The 15,218-nt window shown below is 43.3% G+C and overlaps 1 protein-coding gene across 2 annotated transcripts in view; it reads left to right on the plus strand.

Moving 5' to 3' along the window:
- The first annotated feature begins 2,569 nt into the window (after positions 1 to 2,569).
- Positions 2,570 to 15,218, plus strand: part of cep85l (centrosomal protein 85, like) — a 48,263-nt gene continuing 35,614 nt past the window's right edge. Inside the window, exons 1-2 of one of the 2 annotated variants that reach the window (XM_010883023.4) lie at positions 2,570 to 2,668; positions 11,179 to 11,331. In XM_010883023.4, the coding sequence (XP_010881325.1) occupies positions 2,656 to 2,668; positions 11,179 to 11,331 (166 nt within the window). In that variant the 5' untranslated portion in view covers positions 2,570 to 2,655. Of the gene's footprint in view, positions 2,669 to 6,343; positions 6,693 to 11,178; positions 11,332 to 15,218 lie in introns of those variants that run through there. The other variant, XM_010883022.5, reaches the window with a different exon arrangement.

The raw sequence follows: 15,218 nt of genomic DNA on the forward strand, positions 1-15,218 counted from the left end.
TGAGTTAGAGTATGTTGATGTCTTCAAGTATTTTGCTATTTGGTGAGACAGTTCACTCTATTTCCAGGCACACGTTAGCTTCCTCCCGTCTGAAAGCAAATCCATTCGTTTCCTATTTCACCATAAAGCACCTTCTCCCACGCTGGACTTGGCAGTGTAAATAACAAGCATATTGCTAAATGTTACCGAAATTTAAATATTGCACCACATTGCCATCCTCTTTGTCACCAGTGCCCCCACAACATTAATCACTGTGACATTTACACTCTGGCACAACTGGCCTCGCTGCACACCGAACGGAGTAAATTGCTGTAAATAACAATGTATTCTCAACTGGCTTACCTGGTTTAATAAAACGGGGGGGGGATCAGCCACTTGCATAACGGTGTGGAGATGCACTGTGCGCGTTACACTCCTATCGACCCAACTTGTTGTATCTGAAGCAGTTATTTGTTCTAGTTGGTAAAGGTCAGATAGCTCGATGTCAGCCAGAGCCTCCTGTGAAGTGATGTGATGGTGATGTTAATGGAGGAAGGTCAACGAAGGTTGACAACAGGAGGTAAGATGAGGAGTTAATGGATCCTAACTTCCTGCAGATGAAGCACCGGCCTCATCAATAATGAAGGGATATTGATTAGCCATCTGCCGTACTGTCTCAACACTGGCACATACCTAACCCAATCACTGTGATGTCATCCCACTCTGGTTTCCTGAGTTTTACGAGCATCGGGTTCCTCGGTTTTTTCTTTGTGTCCAAGGTGCCTCTGAGGATCCTCTGATCTCCCTCTTCAAAGGATTGAGTCTTGTCAGAACTATCTTGGCACATAAATGTTGCCGTGAAATGAATGTGCTCGTAATATTAACAAAGTGTTGTGCTTTTACATTAAAATGTGCTGCCAGCTTACCAGTTGAATTTAGAAGAGATTAAGGAATTCAATTAATTAGTGTTTCGGAGTCTTACACCGATTACCGTATACCTTCAGTCGAACACACCCATATACAATGTTTTATTTCCTGTAGGGTCTTTACATTTCTGATTACTTAACAATTTCTTGTGGAAAAAAAAACTGGAAATTATATAGCAAAATGACAAAATCTTGATCTGGCCCAAAACATTTAGCTGTCCTTGATCTGCTGTGCAACATAATTCCAAGTAAATACTGCTAATTAAGTCACAAAGGTAGTTATTTTCAAACCTCTAGGTTTGTCTTGAATTTGGAGAATCTTTTAGAAGTTCTGTTTATGGTAAGTCGGTCCTACATTTATATTAGAATTTCTTAACTGTTTGGGTTAAATGTCTTACAACAAAGTGAATGAATCTTAGAACAGATACTAACCTGTTCGATTCTGCTCAAATTCCCTCTCAAGGCCTCCAGAGGAACTGATAGCTAGCTGTTAAGACATTGCAGGTTCCCACTATACTCCAACATGCCTCTGAAACCTGTAGTTCTAGATCTGCAGAATGCACAGGAATTAGCAGCAGTGAATGGCTGCTACGTGTCTCTGGCCAGCTGTCACATAAACACTATAGGTATTTCATAGGCTTGTTTTGGCAAGAGCACAGCAGGACAGTGAAGGCAGCTGAAGGGGGAGTGATGACAATGGTTACTCCTAACCAAGGAGCTGGAGGCCTATGTGATGGAAGCCAATATGATAGATGACACATCTTAAACTGTACCGTCCAACTTCTCTGCAATTGAAAACAATGTGCATTAGATTTTTTTTAACTCAGTGTACTGTAAGGTTGTCATTAAATCTTGATTCTTAGCGTCTCATTGACATATTCTATTTAACTCTCACACTGGGTATGTTGACCATTGCTAATGAGAAAAAAGTGGGCAATACACACCACACTGTTTTCACTGACTGGGCACACACTAACACTTTAACTGCTGACTAAGGTACACTTACTCCCTGGAAAGAAACTACTACAAACTTTCAGCTTCTTCTGTGTTCCACATTGAACTTCCCCAAAACTGCACTTACGTATTACCTAGTCTTGTGAAAGGGTGTCAAATCTGGAGATATCTATTGCAGAGGTTTGGCATAATTGACATTCAGTTCAGCTTGAAGATGCAGATGAAAGCTTCCGGAATAACCACGATAATTAATTGACAGGAAACCGACTGTGGAAGCTGGAGTAGAGACCACGGGTTCAGTCTGACTGTCCAGACACCTCATGCAGACAATACCATTATTGATTTATACAGAGGGTCAGACAAAAACACCAGAAAGATAGTGTTTAACAACCAGTCTTAACCCATGGCTTGCTAAGTGCACTTTGACTAAGGCAGATTTAATAACATCCCAAAGGGAGCGGTCTTATTCTGCTGTAAAGCTACAGTAACTTACACTGCCTTGCTGTTTCACTATAACGGTTGTATGACCTTCTTGTGTTAATATACGGTAGGAAGATTCAAAGCTATATTTCTCTTGAATTCTTGCTCAAAAGTAGGCCACAGTCCAAACTGGAAGTGACGTAGATCATGGACAATGCTCACTGCAGAACTTGTGTTAAAAATGTGTTAGGTTCAAGTGTCGCTGTTAGGTGAAGGAGGTTGGCCGATCAAGTTCCTGTGTGTAGTTATATGTCAGTGTGTTCAGAACTCTTCACCACTTCCTCACTCTGCTTCTGCATTGTGTGCTGAAGTGCTCATGAAGAACGTTTGTAAGTTGATTTATTTTCTAATGCCATTTTATGTCTTTAAAATATATGTATTTTTAAATGTAAACTTGTACTGTAATTGCTCGCAAACAAAATATGTACATTCTGCTTTGGTTGTGTGATATCAACAGATGGAAATGTGTAAAGAGGATCCCATCGATAACACAACAAAATATATCACATAATAATGCTACTTAAAACATTACCTATCTGTAACTGACTGTTCATTTTATAATCCATATTTATCTTGCTGATGTATTTTTAAGTCTGTTAGCATCCTAATACCTTCTTTGACATCTCTTCAGGGAATCTGTTTCTTTCGGAAACGCATTGAAGTTGAGTCTAGTGAACTAATGTTCCATAAAAACATGTTGTGATCATCCTTGTATGTTAGTGGAATGGCATGTTAGCATAATACACGATTGGGCCGGGTTTTTCTGTTGACATGTTTGTGCTGAGACCTTGGGCTCAGCGTGCAGGTTGTAGCAGTGTCCAGGCCCAGCCGTTGGTTTCCTGGCTGAGAGACAGGAAGTGGGGGTGGGGAGTAGCCTGCATTGAGCTGATAACATGTACAAAACACTGATTCTGACACAGCTTCGTTTGCTCTAGGTCCCTCTTGATTAATATGGCTAAAACAACGTTCAATTGAATCTTGTAATAGACCTCGGCTGTACCCAGTATCTGAGAGGGAGGGAAAACGTCAACAGAAGATCAGGTCACTGATGTCGTCAGTGTGACAGCTGGAGTCGTCTGAGAGGAAATGTCGTGTTTTTGTGCTGGATAGAAACAGCGATCGTTTCTCTAATAAAGGTTCAGAACCAGACTTCAGCTTTGATACTGAAACATGGGATCTTTGCTTTTGTTAAATCAGGCCTTTGAACAGTCTTATAGTAATGCATTCCATTATTAGCTAGTTGCATTGGAATTCTCCCTGAATCAGACACATTCCAGATGTGTTTTGTAACAGACAGTTATACTGTAAGTAACTTTTTACTAAACGTTAAGAAGTTGTTAGTCAAGGTCTCTTTGGTGAGAATCTGAGAATAAGCAAATAGATTAACTATCCCAAATGTGCAACAGCTATGTTTGGTAAATGTTAAGTATTCATTGTTTTGTGCTGAAGTGTAGTCCACTGTTCAGAGAGGGAGTGGGCCTTGTTGTTTGTGAGGAAGAGTTACAGTTGTCGTGGAGACGGTGTGTGCCGTGTTGCAGTGCCAGTTCCATACAGAACAACATGTCTGCTCTCTGTCTAGAGATACATGCAACCCTTACTTCCTCTTATTCACAGGTGTTTTTACTTCAGGCATGATCTGAACATTTTCCCTCAGAGGCCAAACTTGTCTTTGTGCTAACTTTGAAAGTAGTAAGATGTATTGAAGGTGAGGTGACAACTTAAATATGATTTAAGTTGTGACCCTTTTTGGAGGGCTGCCAAAGTGGTAACATTTAGCTATGAACAGGAGTGTTCTCAGTAACTCATGTTGATGATGGAAATGGATCATTATGTAATATGCTGTAGAGATGCCTGTCATGTTCTATCCTGTTGGAATCTCCAATTTTGTGTTTTGTTCTTCTTCATTCTTCATATTAAAGCAAACCACCTGGGACTTTCTGTATCTGTAGGTTCTATGCCATTATATTACATTTCATTACTATCAACTTTTTGCCTATTTAGCATGTGTCCTTTGTTGTATGATTTGGGTTTGATCTGTAGTGTCTCTGCTATGAGGACATTGTCCGAATCTGCCACAACTGCAAACCTTGAGTTTTTTAATTTTTATGAAAGACTAACATTGCCTTACACCAGGCGGACTGACATCATGCTTGACATATTTTTTATGCATGGACAATGTCAAGTTGCTTTAAAAGGGGCCAGGGGAATGTGCATTGCGCAACTTCGTGTGTTTACATTTTGTGGGGTTATGGCTAATTGAATCAGTACCATATTGTAAAAAAAATAATTATGCCGGGAGAGCTTTTCTGCTTGGAATGAAATCATCTACGTGGCTGCCATTGTAATGCTTCGGCCCTCCTGTGTCATGTCTGACCAATTTGACTGTGCTCATGGTGCATAAGTGCAGCTCGCATTGACATGACGCACAGGATCTTTCACCAGTGGCAATCTCCCAACAATTGTTTACTGGGTTTAACCCTTTTAATGGACCGGGAATGGTCTATCATATTGTGACCTTATGGTAAATTATTAAATACATAGTTTGTCCATTCGTTGGCACCATGTTAAGTTGCTAAACATGCACTTCTGTTAAAAGGAAGTATCTAAATAGAGGATATTTTGAAATTGTGTTTGCAGAAATCTTGCTTATTGCCACATTATTATGGTAGTCTGTTTTTCTCCAGCAAATAAAAGAAAACGTTTTATTGACACAACATTTTATTGGATTTGGGGTAGATTACTGGGTTTTTATTTATTTTTGACACTTTAGGAGTTTGTAAGCTTAAGTTAAGAAGGCAACCCTACTTTTGGTAAATGGGCCCCTATATGCAACTTGAGCTCACCTTGCTGTCTTAAAGGGGTAATCCAACCAAGACCACTCATTCCCTTGATTTATACTGCTAAATATTGCAAATACATGATAAATGTTCTGCATTTTGTAGTTAGTCTCCCATTATGTTTTTGATTACATTTCCTGAACCTTTATAATGCACATCAAACCTTAAATTATAAAGGAGAATACAAATCAGTCTTAAACATATGTCTTAAAGTAAACAGTTGTAGTTTAATACAATGTTGTCACGGGGGAAAAACTTTTTGTAACCCCTGACTTACGTACAGTTAATGTGAGACCTGAGTGAGAAGGGCTAATACATTTCTTGGGGGCCACCTGGAATTCAGCGCCGCTGTTTAGATCGCTGAACAGACTAACTATCTATCTAGAAATTGATATGGCTGATTCTCAGCTAATGGAGTGACTAACATAACTAGAGAAATACTATTTGGCAGGGGGACACTATCGGGCAAGACTGTCTGCATCAGTATCATCAATTGAGAGCTGGATTGTTGTGACGTTTTTGTCTCTCTCACTCAGAAAGCAGTAAATCAATCTACCTAAAATGTTGCCTGGACATGTTCTCAATTTTATTTCCTTCTCTCCTGGTCCCAGAACTCATTAGATGAGAAACCAGTCACTTCTCACTAAGAGACAATCTTTCTACATCTTTCTCTACTTGAGAATCTTTCCAGGCAATATCCAAATTGTTGCTGAGAAAAACTCAATCTTTTGGTAAAAATCCAGACTATTTTGAACATAAGCTTTGTGTTGTCTAATGTACATCTGGATTGAAAAACATCCAATGAGAATCCTGCCAACCTGCTGAGAAACCAGATTAGACATGAGATGATGAGTAGGTCTACTGAGCCTGGCCTTCAGAGTAACCTTGGTAATCTATTCATGACAGTGGTACGTTGAGTTTAAACTTGTATGATGTTTATGCTATATTTTATATTGCTTACACAAATAAACACCACAATATTCACAGGACAGCCACCTTTGCCGGAAATTTCATCAGGACTGCAGAATTTCCGGTAGCAGCGATTTGCTTTTGACAGCGTACAGCAATGTAAAGCAAGAAGACAAAAACCTTTAGGGTCGCCAAGCATAGACTGATGGAGGGGGAGGAGACTAATTGAGCCTTTCGCAAGAGCTGGAGCGCGAGCTGTAGCAGTGGCACGTATTCTGTGAGATCACACGTCGTTGCATGTGCTGTTTCCAGGGAAGCTGACAGTAGTTCTTCAGTCAACCATATACCGAGATTTCTAATTTATGGAGCTCGCTTTGGACAGAAGACGAGTTTTTATTGGAAACTGTTTGGTTAAGATGTTTAGAAATATGATTGTTTTTCGCGCCATATAATCATGGTGAGCTCTTGAGGAATTCTCTCCATCTTTTGTGAGATCACGAATATATTTTTTTCTTGTGGGATCTACCCTCTGCGATCGGGCGCATAAAATCAGTCACAATGTGGGGAAGAAAAGAATTCGAGGATGGTTTTGATACTTTTAAAACAGGTAACATTTTAGTATTCATACTATATCCAATAATAATGTGTATATATTTTGATGGTAATGTGAACAGAACCTGCTCATGGCTCTTATCGTGAATGCCTTGACTTTACTAGCGTCTAGCTAGCTGATGCCAAAGCTAACACAGATACAGAAGAGGGTGACTGCGGGTTTCTGGGGTTAGCAGTTAGCTCGCTAGCAGTAGCTTTCTCCCGGGACATACATTTTACTTCTTGGTAATGCGGTGATCAAACATATTTGGTGAGATTATTTTAACTGGACTATCAATGCTAATGCCAAGTAAAATGCTGGTTACACTGAGAGCGGTATTTTCTCAGTCAGGGAGATCTAACTGCTCACCGAAGTCTCAGCCTACGATTTGAATGTATCTGACGTTATCTACGTTTGAGAGATGTGTAGCCATCTCAAGCAACACAGTGACATTGAGATGCGGCTACATTGCATCCTTAGATTTCCGTTAGAGCGGATGGTCCCACGCGCCCTTTGTCCTGTCCGGAGTTAGTGACAGCTGTATATGTGGCCAGATTGATATTTAGCGCACACCTAAAACGTACGTAATAGCCCGGGGCCTACAAATGAATATTTTCATTATTAAACCTATAATAAAACAAAAACAAAATATTCCCTGACGTTCCTTTCCCCCTGAACTGCTGAATCAGATGACCATTGCCACTGCGGAGTCATAATGTGCTTTGAATGGTCCCTCATGTTTCTGTTATGTGAATCATTTATATCTTATTGCATAACCCCAAGTGCATTCTAAAGAGCTTAGGTGTACTTCTCCCTGAATCACATCAGGCTTATGTCCTGCAGTACACAGACAACATTGCCCCCATGCTATTTAGGCTGTAACTAAGTCAGGTCATTATTTAATGAACATCTATATAAGCACTGCTAATGACTGGCTACACCAGCCTCTGTTTTAGATCAGATAGATGGAAAATACAGGCAACTCTAGGATGGATTCTGTTTACTAATGGCCTGTGTGGTTTCAGGACTGTTATGTACGCCTCAGGATGTAGGCTATTATAGCTAGCTAGCAATTACAGAGTGTGGATCGCTGGAATCCAACAACGGATCCACCACAGCCATGCTCAATGGGTTAACCCTGACCGAATGGGCTGTCCACTGAGATTCCAGTGCTCAGATCACTGCAGAATGTCCCAAGTATCTGTGATGTTCCGGGTAGGCAGGAAGCAGCAGAGAGTGTGGGAGGCCTTGTTGATCGAAGGCTCTGCCTAGAGCTGTCGTGAAACCTTTCAGAATTGGGAGAGTGACGTCGTGGCTGCCGGCGGTCTAGTTCCATCTCACCGATGCCTATCAGATGGACGCGCTGTTTCCCTGTGGAGAGAGGAGAGTCAGGGAACGTCTACAAAGAAGAAGTTGGAAAGGGTGTTTTGTAACACTGTGTCTGAGAGTGCTCCGTGTCTTGTCTCTGACATGTCTATAACAGTCAAGAGTCGCTAGCTTCCTGAAACGCCTACTATAGAGGTAGGGGAGGAACTGATGGTGATGCCAAGAATCTAACGGAATGTTTACACTGGCGCGTCTTTGAGATGGTCACAACAGATCTAGAGGACAGTCATCTCTCCACATTGTTAAAGAGCAGACCTGAGCTGCCCCCTCCACCACTTTCTGACCAGCCCAGGCCCAAAGTCGGATGGTCCTCACAACCCCTGCCCGAAACGGATAACACACTCGGAATAGGGTTGGTTAGCAGATGGAGAGGGCAAACGCCGCGTAGAGACGGACTGTCGAGGTGCAGCGCAGTGTTCTGGGACTCAGCCTAGAGCTCAGACGTGTCCAGCCCCACAAGGCTGCCACCTGCCCTCTGTCAAGGTCCTACATCGTCAGGGCAAGGAAGCATACGGACACGGGCCCCTCGGGCCCCCCCCACGCGGTCACCCACCGTTCCAAACATCGTCCTCCAGTAGAAGGCAGGCGGGCAGGCTGTGCAGATCAATGAACAAAAACACCACCTGAGCAGTTTTGCCGCGTGTGCTGTGGCCCACGGAGTCTATTGAGGTGTGGGACAGTCCTTTTATTCGTTTGTGTCTTTTATAAAATGTTTTGTAGGTAAGGTAGAACGTGTGGGCTGGATTTCAACCTGTGTGTGGTGTGTTTTAGAGGGAGTCCCTCAGAATCCCGGACGACCCTGGTCCACTCAAACTGTCAGCTAAGGGCCGATTTACATTGCTAGATCGACTTATCTTACTTTGCATAATCATTTCCATAGCGTTCGAAATGACACCACCGCGGTCAAGACGTACCACGCGCCAAATCCAGGGAAAAGCGTGTGACCCTTGTGCACTGCACGGAAACATGACACAGTTCTGACACGGTTGTTTCCACACTTGCCCACCTCCGGGGGGGCTCCACTGATAATGTGGTGTAAACCACCTCGGACGGTCGGTATCGGCGAGTTTGCACCGCGACCAAGGTACCGTTACACAGCGTGTGCCTGAACGAACCGATGGAATCTGATACTCCAAATCCCTCCTGTCAGCTGACATTACTGAGGAAATATTCCGGTGCATGCTCTGCTTTTTTCCTCACTAGAGGAAGGCTGTACTGTTATAATGGGTGACGGACTAGTTTGCTCAGTTAGGCCCTCTTCACATTTACTGGAGATTTGGGGGAAGAAATAAGAATGTACATTTACATAGCAACGTAGACAAACTTGAATTCATACTGCAACGGGAATCGCTTGAGAGGGTTCCGATTATTTTCTTGCTTCGCAGGTCTGATGTAAATGTCCCTGGCCTAAGCATGAAATTGCAAAGTATTGCAAACTACTAAGCCTCTGCAAGTTACTTATTTTTTTATTTTTTACAAAAAATATTAGACATTTGAATAATTTAACCAAACTACAAAGGACTCTTGAATAATGCCACAGTGGTGCAGTATAGCTTTGTGATTGCTGCGCGGGGATTTGATCGTGGTCTCAATGTGCTGCCTGGGAGTCCCAGAGGGCAGTGCAGCTTGGCATGGATGCGTGGACATCTTGTCTCGCAGCTCCATTGGTTTGTTGGCCTGGGAAAAGCCTCCTATTGGTAGAATACCTCCTATTGGTATTCCTCTTACGTCTACTGACAATCAGAAAAGTGAAGCCATCGCGTAATTCTTTTAATACCTATAAGCCATGTGTTTATAGCGTGTTTAATAGCATATACCAAGAAAATGTGAATGTGATCCAGTGATATTTTTTAAACTTATTACCCAATTAGAAAAGAATCAGGTCTATTCATAGCCTATATATAAGCCTATATAAGTCCGTCTTTACAGCTGATTTATTACTATATTATACCCTACAACTACTTCCCAGGCAAACCAGTACCCCCACCAATCTGGGACTAGGACATCTCCATTATGTTTAGCAAAGAATAACATTTGTTACTATCTGCATGATCTATCAATCTACATTGTACATTATTTTTTGGGCAGGATTGCCTTCTTCAGTGTTTCCGTGTCGGGTGTGTTTCCAAAATGTTACCATTTGACCTGGTTTGAGGGGGGGCAAAGATCTGGAGGCTATTGTGGCCAAAGCAAGTGTACAAGTTCACATCTGATTAAACAATACTAAACTCAAGTGCTGAATATTGCAAAAGGTGAACGTTTTTGTGTGTCAACAAATTCAAGAAAACCAATTGTGTAGAGGTCTGGGTAGACAGGAAATCCCTAGCATGGTCTCTAACTCATATGTTAGCCATTGCTATTTTCTTTAGTCATTATCATAAACAAGTTCACTTATCCACAACCCATTTAAAAAGAACTACTAAACAGTCCTATCAGTTCTTTTGGAAACCTCCCCCGGCGCATATTGGATAAATCCAGTATTTGGAGTTGGAACATGGTTTGGTTTAAACCTAAGCTGTGTGGTCTTTCTGACCTGGGTGTGTTTGGCCCAAATCCCTGGTCTCTCATTTCCTCTCTGCCCTGCCAGGGAAACTGTGTCATGCTGAACTACTGGTTTTAATCTGGCCACAGAAAACGACGAGTGTTTACCAGTCATAATGAGAATCAGGGAAAATGTCAACACTCCAAACGCTACTGTACTTCAGCGTGACATAATGGCATTGGCTATAATGAGGAGGTGTGTACGTGTGGCAGGTGTTGTGTGTTTATTACATGGGGGAGGGGGTATAGAGCAACAGAAATGTAGCGGGTCTGTCTCCAACCAAAACATATGCCATTGGAGCTAAGCAACAGTCTTTAGCCGCGCAGCTTGTTTGCTGACTCTATTAATGAGCTGACAACCCCCATCCTCTTATCTGCTAGAGACAAGGCAGTACACCAGGACAGCATTTATTGCCTTAATGTTTTCTGGTCACCGTGGAGTGACCATGAAGAAGCCATTTGGTCAGAGTTTGGCCGTTTGGTTCCCTGGGTGTGCCTTTGGACCGAAATGGCCGTGTAGGGAGCAGTTCTACTTGCGACCGGTTCCCACCTGACCATGGACTTGTGTTTTTAGGTTCCAGTTCTCCTGGATGGGTCCCTGGGTGCGAGTCGACATGGCAGGGTACCCCCTCTGCCCCTGGTAACAGTAACCGTGGGAGACGCCACAGTGCGGCCTCCGACAGCGGTGACACCGGTATCGGCACATCCTGCTCCGACAGTGTGGAAGGTAAGGACCTGAACTGACATGACCCCCCCAACCCTCTACCCAGACTTACATACAGTGTGGAAGGTAAGGACCTGAACTGACATGACCCCCCAACCCTCTACCCAGACTTACATACAGTGTGCATTTGAACAACACATTTCACATTCAGCCCTAAATGGGAGGTTTAATGTAAACTGTTATATATTTAAGGATGTTACTGAAGGACACAGGAAAAGTAAGGATAACAACATGGAAACCAAAGCAATGTCCTTTTGGCTCAGTAGCCAGGCTGCACTGGCTGGATAACTGGAAAGAGTAGGGGCTCACTCCAAATCCACACAATTTCTGTGGTCTGGGACATACAGTACATTCTTGGTATTCCCTCTTTCTCTACTTTGAATATACAGCCATATTTGCAACTGTGTTTTCAAGACTGCAACTCGTACATTTGGATGGAGTAGGCCACAATTACCACGTCCTACTATCTATGCAATATAAACACACAGGACAGGAAGGCAAATGCCAATAAACAAGGCCATTCTGGGACTGCCAGCTTTTTCAAACATTGTATTAATATTTTCAACATAACCCAGTAATCAACATTAACATGAAAACCCATTTATCTCGGTCACAAATCGCATTGCACAGAACTGTGTCACAGAAGTCCTCCAAATTGAAACTAGTTCTCTTCTTCACCTGATGAAGGGGGATGAACAGATCAGAAGGTGTTTAGGCACTCCTGTAATCTCCCCAGGCCCAGATGTCAGGTCCCTGCCCAGTGGCCCCTGGGTTACCAGCCATCCAAGCCCCCATAACCACCATAACCATTAACAGCTGGCCTGTCTGCCTCAGGCCGGCCCAGACAAAGACTCCACATTCAGGTCACAGAAGTTTTGTGGGCCGTGCTGCCGACTTTTGCTTAAGGCCTTGGTTTGTTAGGTGAATTTAAACACAATGACAGAATGCATTTATTTTGGACTTGCAGGGTGTTTTGAGATTTTTTTTGGAGCGCACACACACGCACATCAAGAGAGAGAGTTTCCGACACTGGTGAATGTCACGGTTTCTGTGAGAAATGCAGACTATTCAGAAAAGCGAACAGTACAGTGACTTCCAATAGCAGGGCAGAGGATTCGGTTTAGAGACCTCTGTGCCAGTGTATAACAGCAACTTGCCTGTTTGCACCCAGCACCTAGAGAAAGGTGCTCCCGTTGTCACGGGAACCCTCCCAAGTTGATTATGACACAAACAGTCCACAGTTCCTAATTGGTGCCCTTGGCGATGGTGGAACTTTCGGTTGTTTCCTCACCCGTGGAAACGCACATTGGGGATCTATTCTCCTGGCCCACATTTCTGCACCCGGCGGTCGGCACGGTTTTACTTTCCCAGACAAAAGCACTGGGCTCCAAAGAACTGGCTGCTGGAGTTGCCCTGATGAGCCTGCCTGTCTGAGCGTGTGCTGCGGGAGGCTAACTAATATTGTCCCCCTCCCGGCCGGGGGAAGTGTCCTTGTGCCTGGCAGACTCCTATTGATGGCAGAAGCGGCTCCGTTTTTAATTGAGCTCATTATCGTCAGTGCAGCATATCAGGCACAGTGGAGGCCCAGAAACAAGGTCAGATTTAGTTCTCCTCTCGCTTTTTCCTCCCTACTTCTACTCAGTTATACTGTTAGGACGACTTTTTGACAGGTCCTTGCTCTTGTTCCTTGACTGTTTTAAACCACAAGTAATGGACTGTTTTCTTTGTGCGTTTTTTGGTGACCTCTCTGAATTGCCATAATGACCCAAGATGTGAATGGATACCGGCGAAGAGAGCTGGGCTCTGATGTAGGACAACTGCCGTGACAATGGCTTTAATGTCTTGAGTGGATAGATCAGGAGCTCTACTATCACAGCACATTAGGAAGAGGGTCTGACCAGCCATTTAATGGGTTGCACGTTTTGTCACAGTGGTTTTGAGCATTTGGGTTATTGCCGAGCATTCATCTCGATGCATTTTCTGAAGGCACTCTAAGCTTGAGTTAATGGTTCATAGCTGTGGCTGGACAACAAAGTACAATATCTCATTGGTTAGGGTGGTAGACATGAGAGCTGTATCTGTTTGAATGGGATGTTACACGGCACATTGTGGGGAGGTTTTTGGTAGGTTCCTTCCACTTCCACTAGTATAGTGTTCATGCAGGCAACTAAGCCAGGCAAAGGCCAGAAATGAAACTGAAGAAGATGTCTGTGTGATGCTACAAGATTGCAAGTGAAATATTGCACACAAAAAAATCCCAGGTTATCTCTGTAAACCCTCACTTCGCAAGATTTCTTGTGTTGTTCACATTGAACACACTTCAGCTTTGAGCTTGAACATTTGAGCTTGTTGTGAGACTTCTCTCCATATAGTTCTAGCGGTGATAGAACTGGTCCTCCTGTTTTAAGCTTAATGTATAGCTGCGATTCAAGGGTGGTTTTTGCGCAGCGCTAGTGTTTCTAGTCCAAACCTTTGGTTTCTGGAAGAATTCTGTGCAGACTGGCTGTAATCCACACAAAGGAAGGATTCTATTCCGGGAGCCACTGCATAATCACTGCATCAGGCCTACAGTTTACATTTGGCTTATCTTCTTTTTGCCCTCCATTTTCTTCCCCATACGAGGGAAATTGGGGTTTACACAATTTTTATCAAAACATACTGACAGTATACCCCTTCAGTACCCCTACCAAGAGATTCTAATGCCATGCACTTCTCAGCTCTTGTCTTTCTCACTCTTCCACCTCGATTTTTTCCAGAGACAAACAGTTCTGTTTCAATCCCCCTTTAACAGCATCATCATTGCAAAGCACCCTTATGTAATGGGCCTGCTTTTTCTGGGTATTTTTATTTTGTGCGTTTCATAATTAGTAACCTGGCCTCATTCCGGTTCATTAAGACATATGCTGTAGTGGATGGATGGGCTTCTTCCCCTGGGGACATGTCTGCATCCAGGTCGCTTTGCTTCTCCCTGCTTTGTCCCATATCCAACACAAGTGACCTTTGACAGGAGGACACTGATCCCAAATACCATGGTCTGTGAAGCCACTGATGCCAGTGGCGTACTTAGCCAAATCAGAATCTCAGCTGAAAGGGGGACAGTGAACTTTGTCCAGGCTCATTATTCCAGAGATATATTGATGTAAATATAGGTCATCTAGACCAGTCAGCAAACAAGGCTATGTACCCCAGCCCGCGTGGAGCCATCCACTTTGGTATATGACGTAGGGTATATGTCTAGTTCTGTATTCAGGGTTGCAACTACATGCGCTTATCATAGCACGGACCTGTTTAGATTGCAATGGTGTATGTTCTTCTTCTAGTATTTCCATCCAAGTCTTTGGTTTTGCCCTCCCAGTATAAGTGTTGAGACCAAACGAGCGTGCACTGCTTGTCTGATGAAAGACCTTGTCTGGTGATTTACCAGCGACATGGGACATTAGTGTGATGCTCACTCTTTCCTGACATGTGAGGTCATCAGATTTTTGAGAGATGCATTTGTGAGTGAGAACTGATATCCCCAAATGGATTCTCTGCATCAGGTTGGGTGTCAAATAACCCTCTCCCCAACTCTCTTGGGGACCTGGGTTTTCTGCAAACGATCCATTCTGGAAAAACTGAAGGAAGTCTCTCCGTCTTTGCTTTTCAGTCGAATATAACCTTGAGGGAAAATGGCGTTGTCTTTGTCAAACAAACTGTAAAAGATGACACATTCAGGAGCATTTCCACAGAATCTGGCTCATTTCTAAATGAGCTCTGCTCTGTGTGTGACCTAGAACAAGGCACAGGAAATTCCTCCAGTTCAGAACCAGGACGCCCCATGACCCTGCTCTCTAATTATACATGGCTGTGACAGCAGCAAACCTCCTCATAATTACCTCTGGTGTGCCTCG

The sequence above is a fragment of the Esox lucius genome, chromosome 18 (genome assembly GCF_011004845.1).
Source record: "Esox lucius isolate fEsoLuc1 chromosome 18, fEsoLuc1.pri, whole genome shotgun sequence".
Classification (NCBI taxonomy): domain Eukaryota; kingdom Metazoa; phylum Chordata; class Actinopteri; order Esociformes; family Esocidae; genus Esox; species Esox lucius.